The 12,869-nt window shown below is 38.1% G+C and overlaps 1 protein-coding gene across 1 annotated transcript in view; it reads right to left on the bottom strand.

Annotated features, from left to right (window-relative positions):
• Window positions 1–12,869, bottom strand: part of LOC120514855 (BMP/retinoic acid-inducible neural-specific protein 3-like) — a 323,313-nt gene that overhangs the window by 82,642 nt on the left and 227,802 nt on the right. The window contains exon 6 of the mRNA XM_039735464.1: window positions 12,503–12,608. Within this exon, the coding sequence (XP_039591398.1) occupies window positions 12,503–12,608 (106 nt within the window). The remainder of the gene's footprint in view (window positions 1–12,502; window positions 12,609–12,869) is intronic.

Genomic DNA, 12,869 nt, shown 5'->3' on the forward strand with positions numbered 1-12,869 from the left:
ATGGAATAAGTTATTAATCATTGTGAAGACAGTAGAAGTTTAGGGACCTTCAAAACTATACTTGGAGGTACTGATTCCCTTCATAATATAAAAAAAGTACTTTAACCATGTTACCTTGTAATCTCCTTTTACTTAATCCTTCCCCATAATTCATCCCCTTGAGCCCTAGAATCAGCCTAGTCTTTCTTTTCTGGACTTTCTCCAGGGCTGCTATGTCCTTTTTCTAGCATGAAGACCAGAACCGTACACAGTACTCCAGATAAGGCCTCGCCAGTGCATTATAAAGCTTCAGCATAACCTCCTTGGACTTGTACTCCACACATCGTGCTATATAACCTAGCATTCTGTTAGCCTGCTTAATGGCTTCTGAACACTGTTGGGAAGTTGATGGTGACGAGTCCACTATGACTCCTAAATCCTTCTCAAAAGGTGTACTTTCAATTTTTAGTCCTCCCATTGTGTATTCAGACCTAACATTATTACTTCCTGTGTGTAATTCTTTACATTTGCCAACATTAAATTTTATCTGCCACAAATCTGTGTCTATATGCTGTCCATGTTCCTCTGTAATGATAAAATGGATTTGATTGTCTGCCAATCCACCTAGCTTGGAATTATTTGCAAAATTAAACAGCTTGTTATTTATATTCCTATCCAAATCCTTTACATATGTTAAAAATAGCAGTGGCTCTAGCACTGACACCTGTATGACAACACTCTTAACATCACCACTCATACCAATACCCTCGTAGGTGGAACTACACTGTCAATTTAAAGCAGTTAGATTATAAATTTACAAATATTTAAACAATTAACCATCCAATTAGCAGACTGCATTCAAGTAAAAATAAAATTTAAACACCTTGTCTGGCATTTTATACAACCACAGTGCCTGCTTTGAATTTATTATCGTTTTTTAAAGACAACAGAAAACAACAAATAAGTTATTTCAATCATTTGTTAATTCCCTTTTCTTCATAGTTACCAAGGTTGCTAGTTAGACTTTTTTCTTCAATTTCTGATGCTTTAATTGCATGTTAGCATGCTTATATCATTTAAATCAGCTAATTTAGAATATGACTGCCTGTTTCTCGTGACAGAAAGATATGGAGGGTGGGGGTTAGGGAGAAAGAAGCAGATGCAGAGGAGCCTGTCCTTCCTGATCTGTAATGAAAAGACGACTTCCTATCTCACAAGCAGTCATTTTTATATATGGGTTTTTGTGTCATTGACATGTTTATAAAGAAGGACGCACACAAGTCTGCTTGCATATTATATCTTCAGCACTTTACAACCTTTGATCGACCTACACCAAGGCAACAGTTATGGGCATTTCAACTAATTAGCAAACAATGTCACAAAATAAAAAAAGTAATTCACAGTCACATTAACCATTTATCACCAGATATAATCTGACATTTAAAGACATAAATACAAACAGATGCATAAATAAAAAAGAGATTCGATTCTGGCTACTGCACAGATACACGTGAATAATTGCCGAATAAATTAACAAAGATGAAAATGGAAATGCCTTAAATTCAGTTCAGTTTAATTGAATTTACTCTTATTGAGCACACTAAACACCCAGTGCATTATACAATAATCACAAGTATATTATATCAAATTAGAAGCTTCTGTTCTGTAGGTAATTGTGTAATAATAACTTTAACCTAAAATATCAGCACACAGATTGTTTTCTTTTCTTTAACAGGCATGTAAAAGGCTAAAGTGGTCTTTAATTCAAACAAAGGATTATCCGTTGATCAGCCCTGATAAATAACATTACACTCTCAAATCTCAGTTCAAGGTCATGGCTGCTGGAGCTTATCCCAGTAACATTGGGCACAAGACAGGAAGAAGCCATGGACATGGCAATCACAGGGCCCATACTCGGCCAACTTGGATTCACCAACACAACTTTGGGGATATGAGTAGAAAACCAGAATATCTAGAGGAAAACCCACATAGGTACATATACATCTGCGTGCCATATTGGAACCCAGGATAATTGAGCCATGCATTGCAGACTCCTGAAAAATGCATTTTCAAAATCACATAAACTCATTTTGCAGACTATGTTCCTGTTTATCTTAAATATTTGTTGTTTAATGGTAGATCAGAAGTTTAACAAAGTTGTATATTTTAATAAATTTTTGTTTATGATCATGCTGGAGTGTGGAATTTTGGACAAACGAGCAAGTAAGAATTTCCCTGTACTCTGTCACAGTGTCAGTGCTACTACTACTTCTAAATATTGACAAAACCAGAGTTTCAATGAGTTTGTCACATTTGTTAACCGAATGAACAAAAAGGCTATGAGTGAAATCTGCACGGTGTTTAGCTAGATGATCTCCTGGGTGTCAGGCACACATTTCTTTACATTTAAATGTTTAGTTTTTTCAAATTAAGTGCCAACACTTGGCTTTAAAGGATATTAATTATATAGTGTTTTTCAAGATTTATTATCTTCTTCTTTCGGCTGCTCCCGTTAGGGGTTGCCACAGCATATCATCTTGTTCCATATCGTTCTGTCCTCTTTATCTTGCTCTGTCACACCAATCACCTGCATGTCCTCTCTCACCACATCCATAAAACTTCTCTTAGGCCTTCCTCTTTTCCTCTTGCCTGGAAGCTCTATCTTTAACATCCTTTTCCCAATATACCCAGCATCTCTCCTCTGCACATGTCCAAACCAACGCAATCTATCCTCTCTGATTTTGTCACCCAACTCTCCAACCTGAGATGACCCTCTAATGTACTAATTTCTAATCCTGTTCATCCTCTTCACACCCAATGCATATCTTAGCATCTTTAACTCTGCCACCTCCAGCTTTGTCTTCTGCTTTCTAGTCAGTGCCACCATCTCCAACCCATATAACATAGCTGGTCTCACTACCGTTCTGTAGATCTTCCCTTTCACTCTTGCTGATAACCACCTGTCACAAATTACTCTTGATACTCTTCTTCACCTATTCCAATATGCCTGCACTCTCTTTTCACCTCTCTTCCACATTCCCTATTACTGTGTACTGTTGATCACAAGTATTTAAACTCATCCACCTTCACCAAGACTACTCTCTGCATCCTCACCATTCCACTGACCTCCTCCTCATTTACACACATGTATTCTGTCTTTTTCCTAATAACCTTCATTCCTCTCCTCTCTAGAGCATATCTCCACCACTCTAGGGTCTCCTTGACCTGGTCCCTACTCTCACTACAGATCAAAATGTCACAATATCCTGTACAACTCTTACATACTTCTTTTCCACTCCCGACTTCCTCATACAATACCACAACTCTCGAGTCACCCCGTCATGTTTTCTCCAGGTCCACAAAGACACAATGCAACTCCTGGCCTTCTATACTTCTCCATCAACATCCTCAGAGCAAACTTCTGTTGTGCATGAAACCACACTGCTGCTTACTAATCATCACCTCACTTCTTAACCTATCTTTCACTACTCTTTCCCATAACTTCACGCTGTGGCTCATCAATTGTATCCCCCTGTAGTTACTACAGCTCTGCACATCCCCCTTATTCTTAAAAATCGGTACCAGTACACTTCTTCACAACTCCTCACGTATCCTCTCACTTTCCAAGATTGCATTAAACAATCTGGTTAAAATCTCCACTGAAAGAGAAGCGAGAAGGCTAATGAGAAAGCAACGGCAAAGGCATATGAGAGACTGAAACAGGAATGGAAACAGGAGATGAAACAGGCCAATGAATGGCTGCGACAGGAAATCCAACAGGCAAATGAAAGGCTGCGACAGGAATTCCAACAGGCAAATGAAAGGCTGCGTCAAGAGGTACAACTTGAACTTCGACAGGTGCTGGGTAAAATTGAAGAGCGCATTGAGAAAAACTCGGTTAAACTGAGCACGCTTGCTGATCAATTGGAGCATCTTCATGAGACATTCACGAATCGGATCGAAATGGCCGAACATCTAGCTGCCAGTGCCGAGGAAAGAGCAGTAAATGTCAGTTCGGAATGTAAAAACCTCGGAGAAAAACTTGGAGACAGACTGGCTGCTTTAGAAGATGGGAGTAGAAGGTATAATGTCAGAATTGAAGGCCTGCCGGAGAATCGAGAAAGTTTAAACCCTGTGAAATTCGCAACTGAACTTTTTTCTAAAATAATCGGGGGCGACTTTAAAGCAGAATCTGAGATAGCAGCGGCTTACCGCGTACGGATCAAACACCGTCAGACCCCGACCAAGATCTTTTATAGTTCATTTTGAACGATTATCATTTAAGCTAGAGGTGATGGAACTCCTCAGAAAAAAGGAAGATATTATATATATAAATAGCCACATTCGTGTCTTCCCTGACTTCTCTCCAGCAACAGCTATTAAACGCGCAGCCTTCTATAATATTAAACAGCGGCTACGGCAAGCAAATGTCAAATACGGCCTCCTGTATCCAGCAAAACTGAAAGTGGAATGGCAAGGTCATTTCTATGTTTTCGCTAGCAAGGAGGAAGCAGAAAATGAATTAAGAAAGCTGATCCCGGGACTATTCTGATACATAATTGTGAGTCATGGCGGTAAATGATAAAGCTAGGATTAATAATCTACTGTCTGATCTATTTGTTTTAAAATACGGGTTTTTTATCAGCATATATTCTCATATTCTTAGTATTACTTACTTATTATTATTATTACTTACTTATTACTTATTATTACTTAGTATTACTAGGGCGCTAAATGTTTATGTTTTATTGTGCTTAATTACGTTTTCCTCCTCTTTTTTCTTTTCTAATTATTTCATGTGTACCCTAAATGAGACTGTTCAATATCATACCCTTGGTTTACTGTTATTGCTATTACTGCATTAAGACTTGTTATGCTTGTTTTGGACACATTTTTAACACCATCACCTGGGTTTATTATCTGGGGGTATCATCTTAATGCACTAAAATTTCTGAAGATTATATATATATATATATATATATATATATATATATATATATATATATATATATATATATATATATATATATTAAGTGCAAAATTCTTTTCTTTTTTCTTTTTCCTCTTTTAAAGACTATATTGGTAACAGATATCTCTATCTTTTAACCTTAAAGCGCCACTGCATGGGGGCTTGATGTGCTTTGGACGTGCTCTGTCTCTGGGTATGTCAGAGGACTGGGACTGCATGAAGTGGGTTTTAGCCTCACCTGGGGAGGCAAAAAGGAGGGGGGGAGTTAGAGGGCTTGAAGAGAATCTATCAGGCTTTATCTATATCTATAACTCTTGGGGAATAGGAAATTAAGACCTAAACTATTTCACTTCCAGTTAAGACTATAAATGACATCAAAAACTCAGAATCAGTGTCTCCATGATGGGACAGTTAACTTCGTAAGCTGGAATGTTAAAGGCCTGAATCACGAATTAAAGAGAAAGAAAGTACTTTCTCACCTAACAGGTCTAAATGCTAAAATAGTATTTTTACAGGAAACCCACTTACTAAGTAAGGATCAGTTCCGGCTGCAAAAAGACTGGACTGGCCAAATGTTCCATTCTAGTTTTACAAAGAAAACTAGAGGGGTGGGAATTCTCATACATAGAACAGTACCATTTGTAGCATCAGATGTAGTATTGGATCCTGAAGGGAGATATGTGATGGTCATGGGAGACTTATCTAACTGTAAAATGATTTTGATAAATGTTTATGCACCTAATGTTGATGATAAGGAATTTATACAAAATTTATTTGCATCCATTCCCAATCTGAACACTCATAAACTTATAATGGCTGGGGACTTTAATTGTGTTCTAAATCCACTTTTAGATAAGACTTCCTCCACAGGGGAACGCAACTAACACCGCAAAGATAATTACAAAGTTTATAACTGATCACAACTTATCAGATCCCTGGAGGTTTTAAACCCAAATTCAAGAACATATTCTTTCTACTCACCAGTACATCATTGCTACTCAAGGATTGATTACTTCTTTATAGATAATAACTTCTTGCCTAAGATTAAATCTTGTAAATACGATGCTATTGTTATTTCAGACCATGCTCCGATGATCTTGGAGCTGAAATTACTAAGCCCCATACACTCACCCGCAGATGGCGCTCAATCCGCTTCTATTAGCTGACGAGAATTGTACTGAATTTATATCCAAACAAATTGAATTCTTTCTAGAGACAAATACATCCCCTGAGATCTCTGCAGGAATACTCTGGGAAACTCTTAAGGCCTTCTTAAGAGGACAGATTATCTCATATCTTTCCCACAGAAATAAATCCGAAGCGAAGAAAGTAGCAGAGATAAAAGCGAAATTACTAAAATAGATGAAGAACATGCCAGACTACCAAGCGAGACTCTACATAAGAGGAGGCAGGCTCTACATTCAGAATTAAACCTCTTGACAACTAAAGAAACCGAACAACTAATTTACAAATCCAGACATCATTATTATGAACATGGAGAAAGCTAATAAGCTTTTAGCAACAAATTCACAAGCAAGATATGCATAGCGCAATCTCGGTAATTACTAACACGAACGGAGATAAAATCATCGAACACAAAAATATAATGTACACTTTTAGAGACTACTATAAATCCCTATATACTACTGAGTTTAAAGAAGACAATATACAATCTAATGCATTTCTGGATAAATTACAGATACCACAAATTGACGCTTTTAGTGTGGAGGAACTCGATAAACCTCTGTCATTATCAGAATTACTGGATGCTATAAAGTCACTCCAAGGTGGAAAAGCAGCAGGCCCTGATGGCTACCCTGCAGAGTTTTACAAGAAATTCTCCGCTCAGCTAGCTCCCTCCTATTAGCAACATTTACAGAAGCCAGAGATAACCAATCTCTTCCACAAACCTTTCGCCAAGCACTAATCACTGTCTTTCCAAAACAAAATAAGGACTTATTACAATGTGCATCATACAGACCAATTTCACTTCTGAATAACGACGTTAAAATACTCTCTAAAATCATAGCTAGAAGGATGGAGAAAGTGCTCCCTCAGTAATATCACAAGACCAAACTGGATTTATTAGGGGCCGACACTTATCTTCAAATCTTGACGCCTGTTTAATGTAATATACTCACCAACTAAATCAAACACCCCAGAAATATTATTATCATTGGATGCAGAAAAAGCATTCGACATGATTGAATGGAAATACCTTTTTACTATTTTGGAGAAGTTTGGGTTTGGCCCGAACATTTGTGCATGGATTAAATTACTGTATACTAACCCAGAAGCTTCAGTTTGCATCAATAACATTTGCTCAGACTACTTTAAACTAGAGCGTGGCACAAGACAAGGATGCCCTTTGTCACCACTGCTGTTTGCAATTGCCATTGAACCACTGGCAATACATTGTCGAAATACTGATCAGATAAAGGGGATTAGCAGAGAAGGACTGGAACAGAAAATCTCATTATATGCAGATGACATGGTACTGTATATATCGGACCCAGAAAATTCTGTGCCTGCAGTCTTAGCAGCACTCACAGAATTTCAAAAGCTCTCTGGTCTCAGAATTAATCTGAATAAAAGTGTACTCTTTCCGGTGAATTCTCAAGCATATAATATTAGATTAGACACCCTTCCTTTTATCATTGCAGAACAGTTTAAATACCTCGGGGTAAACATCACAAGTAAACATAAAGCTCTTTATCAACAAAATTTCGTCGTCTGCATGGAAAAAATTAAACAAGACTTGCATAGATGGTCAACCCTTCATCTCACACTAGCTGGAAGAATTAACACTGTTAAGATGAATATTCTTCCTAAGCTCCTTTTTATTTCAAAACATACCAATATACATTAATAAATCGTTCTTTAAGCAATTAGATTCAACAATAACCTCATTTATTTGGAATTCTAAACATCCACGCATCAAAAGAGCGACCCTACAAAGACAAAAGGCAGAAGGCGGCATGGCTCTACCTAACTTCCAGTTTTATTACTGGGCAAATATACAGTCGATAAGAACCTGGACACAAATAGAAGAACATACACAGGCATGGACCGCAATAGAAGTAAAATCCTGCAGTACTTCTTTGTATTCCTTGCTTTGTGCTCCAATAAACACACGTTATCGGCAATACACTAATAACCCAATTGTGCTCCACTCACTTAGAATCTGGAACCAATGTAGAAAGCATTTTAAGACGGAGAAGCTTCTTTCTGTGGCACCTGCAAAAGAACCACCTCTTTCAACCCTCACAAACATATGCAGTTTTAATATCTGGAAAAATTTGGAATTAACTTGCTTAGAGATCTTTATATAGACAACGTCTTTGCATCCTATGAACAATTACATTCCAAATTTAACATTCCAGCTACAAATTTCTTTCACTATCTTCAAATCAGGAACTTTGTTAAACAGAACCTTCCAGATTTTCCTCATCTTGCACCCTCATCCACGCTGGAAAAATTATTGCTCAATTTCAAGGAGTTAGACTCCATCTCTACAATATATAAAATCCTTTTACAATCCCTTCCTTTCAAAGATCCAAGAGGACACTGGGAAAATGACCTCTCAATTAATATATCAGAAAAGGAGTGGAAAGTAGCAATGCAGAGAATTCACTCAAGCTCCATATGCAAAGCATACAATTATACAACTCAAAATTATATATCGAGCACATCTGTCTCGACTAAAACTCTCAAAATGTTTCCAGGGCATGATCCAACCTGCGAGCGTTGCAACCAAGCCCCAGCCTCACTAGGTCACATGTTCTGGGCCTGCACCAAATTAACATTATTCTGGACAAAAATTTTTAATTACCTCTCAGACAGTCTTGGACTCACAATCCCTCCTAACCCATTAACAGCTGTGTTTGGGGTTCTTCCAGAGGGTCTTAAAGTGGAGAAAGACAAACAAATTGTGATTGCATTCACTACACTGTTGGCACGCAGACTTATTCTGATAAACTGGAAGAACCCAAACTCTCCTCTTTTAAGTCAGTGGGAAACTGATGTGTTATATTATTTAAAATTGGAAAAATCAAATACTCAGTTAGAGGATCTGTGCAGACTTTTTCAAAACATGGCAGGATCTAATCAGTAATATTTTGAAATGATTTATAAAGCACAGAGAATTTGTTGATTTAGGTATTTTTAAAGCCTTAAATTTTACACGTTTGGCTTGCTCTCTCTCTCAAGGGTGGGGATCGATCTGTTCTTAGCATAATTCTTTTTTTGTAAAAACTTGATTGCTATGTATTGATTGTAATAAAATTAATAAATAAAAATTAAAAAAAAAAAATCTCCACTGGCATCTCTCCTAAACACCTTCATGCTTCCACAGGTGTATCATCTAAACCAACGGCCTTTCCATTCTTCATCCTCTTCATAGCTGTCCTTACTTCCTCCTTGCTAATCTGTTCCACATTCACTATCTCCACATTATCCAACCTTCTCTCTCTTTCATTCTCTTCATTCCTCAGCGTCTCAAAGTACTCTTTTCATCTTCTCAACACATCATCCTCACTTGTATGTTTCAATCTTTATCTCCCTAACCTGCTGCACATCTTTCCCAGCTCGGTCCCTATGTCTAGCCAATCGGTACAGGTACTTTTCTCCCTCCTTAATGTCTAACCTCTCATACAACTCATCGTACGCCTTTGCCACCTCTCTTTTCACCCTGCACCTTATCCCCTTGTACTCTTGTCTACTTTCTGCATCTCTCTTACTATCCCACTTCTTCTTCACCATCCTCTTCCTCTGTATACTTTCCTGTACTTCCCCATTCCACCACCAGGTTTCCTTTTCCTCCTTTCTCTGTCCTGATGTCATGTCAAGCACCCTTCACACTGTCACCCTTACTACTTCTGCTGTAGTTGCCTAGCTCTCAGGTAATTCTTCACTGCCACCCAGTTCCTGTCTCATCTCATCCCTAAAATTAACCTTACAGTCTTCCTTTTTCAACTTCCATCACTTGATCCTTGGCTCTGCCCTCACTCTCCTCCTCTTCTTGGTCTCCAACGTCATCCTACAGACCACCATCTTCTTCTTTTCTGGGTATATGTACTAACAACATTCATCATCACACCTCCAATTTCCAGCTTCATAATCATTACTCTGTCTGATACTCTTTTCACCTCCAAAACACTCTTGACATACTGTTCCTTTAGAATAACCCATACCCCATTACTTCTCCCATCCACACCGTGATAGAACAATTTCAATCCACCTCCGATCCACCTGGCCTTACTCCCCTTCCATTTAGTCTCTTGCACGCTCAATATATCAACCTTCCTTCTCTCCATCATATCTGCTAACTCTCTCCCCTTACCAGTCATACTACCAACATTCAAAGTTTCTACCCTCAGTTCCACTCTCTTTACCATCCTCCTCTCCTCTTTCCTCCTCTCCTCTTTCTTCTGGACACGTCTCCCCCCCTCTTCTTCTCCTTCTTCAGCCAAGAATCAAGATTGATTATGCTGTTTGTAAAAAACAGCACATTTATGTGTAAAATGTGTAAACTAAATTTATAAGGCATACTGTACATGATGGCTTTATGACAGAGCTGGAGAGTGTGTAGCTTACTTTCTTGACTACATTTATTATGGGCCTACAGTTATTTTCTACATTCACTGAGCATTAGCGTCAACCTTATCAAGAATTTAAATTGGGGTAAGTATTGTCTGTTAGTCAAATATCCCAGTTTTTGCATTACATATTGAGCATTTGGGTGCACTGCTGTATTTGTTGTTTTCCTATATTTTATGTTGAATGTTTACATGGTATAAATGTAACCTACCTTTCCATTTACTTAATGTTTTCCTTTCTCACAAATAAGAATTTTAATGTACTTACAAGTATGCTCACACATTTATTTAAATAGTTGGGTCATACATAGTCAGATGCAAGCCCTGAATGGAGTGTCAAGGGACACAAAATGACTGGACAATGTAGAGTGGACAACTAACATAGCTGCATGTCCTTGAGATATGGCAGAAAAATCGGAAAAAACCCATTCAAACAAAGGGGATGAGCAAACTCCACATTATGAGTGGACAGAAAGTCATGTGAACCCAGTCTCCTGTAAATGTGAAGCAGAAGTAGTAACTATACTACCCCAATGGCAAATAAACTTGAATGTGCCCTAGACACTAGACTAACCTCTCCCTAAGAGATGTGTAGCTCCTCCATGTCATTTTTTAGTGTAACAATCTATGAATAAGAACTTCCTTTAAACTAACAACCCATAGCACTTCTTTAAATGATGCTTCTCAGTATGCAAAGATAAATAATACCTGAAAGAATCTTTTCTATTTTCAGATGATTTCTTACACTGCCACACTCTGGGGTTCATAGAACAACCAGCCTATCAGAGATTAACTCACATTTGATCTGGTCACTATTCAATGCATTACAGGAGAAAATAGGGTGAAATAACACCTTTTATTGGCTAACTAAATAGTTTGCATTTGGTCAAGAAGAAGATATCGCTGTCCAAGGGGGCTAGTTTCTTTCACTGGGTTTTCAGTTCCATGTGAATCCGGTACATTGTGGTGTCAGGTATATCCATAAAAGGAGAGTGTTGTAGATTGCTAACACGGTACAACACGCTACTGCTATTCAATGCATTGTAATAGCACTGACAAGTTACATCAGCAAGGGTTGAGTAATAAAGTATGAGCTAGAATTATAAGACCAGTGGCAGGGGCACCTATATAAATTGGAAGCCTGCAAAGTCACATGCTTTTCCAACTAGTGCGGCAAAAGGCGAGCTGCCCTTTTAAGAATAACAAGCTACCTCAAAGAGTCATATAAAGAGCAGAGATTTCATCCATTGTGACAATCAGTGCAGATGTTCCAGTATGAACCATTCTAGGATCCAAGCACTATGTTCTGCTGATCTGCAATGTCTGGTAACCCTTCAGGCCATGTCTCCTGTTTTGGTCCCTTGTTTTACATATTCACATCTTTACATAATGTGTCAGTTGTGGGTTTGTTATACAGATGGACATTTCTAATAAATGTTCAGTTTGTGTGATGTGAACACAAGCAAAATACAGAAGACCAATCTCTGATTTAAGAAATGAACTTCATACTAAAGATTAAATTAAGCTTCTAAGGTCCAGCAAACAAGATCTGGATATCCACCCTCATTCATTATGCATCGTAAAAGCAATAATCACTGATATTTATCCCCTGTGCATCCGCTGTGGAGCCATTTACTCCACGTTTAAACCCTCTTCTTGACACTTTCTATTGCTGTGCCTTAAGGAATGACTGCTCTCTCTCAGAGAAGTAAGAATTTGGCTTGTAGGGCACAGTCGTTTGGAAATGCAAAGCTTGACAGAAAGTCCATAGACTTTAATGGGAAACAAAAAGCTGCAAGGCAAATTACTTGTTGAATTTTTAAACATTAAAGTATGTAAAGCTAGGCCAGGGTTTCAGACGTGTCCTGCTCAATAAATAGAGAGAGATGGAAACAGCATATTAATTCCAGTGACAGCTGGAATTGGCCTTTGTTAATGCTCTCCACGACCACCATACCTTGTAAATAGATTTTGTTTTCAGGGCTCTGGACCAAAACAGAGCTGACGGAGTCGAGATTGTCGTAATTACTGCATCCTAGTGGGCCAGTTCTCGTCTCTGTAACCTACAGAAAGAAAGAAAATAGGCTTTATTATTAAAAAAAGCAATGACCTTATATAGTACATTGTAGAACATTTCTTAATTTCACCTGAATTTGTATTTGCTACCATGCAGCAATCCTGTAAAGCTTAATCAGCTAATGTTGGCACAGAAGCAGCAATAATAAATATTTCACTCCAGTGACTGGATCAATCATCTACTTGGGTTAAAGAGCAAAAAATGTATTCAGCCTTTCCATCTCACTTGACCACCTAGGTGCCATTCA

The sequence above is a fragment of the Polypterus senegalus genome, chromosome 14 (assembly GCF_016835505.1).
Source record: "Polypterus senegalus isolate Bchr_013 chromosome 14, ASM1683550v1, whole genome shotgun sequence".
Lineage (NCBI taxonomy): Eukaryota > Metazoa > Chordata > Cladistia > Polypteriformes > Polypteridae > Polypterus > Polypterus senegalus.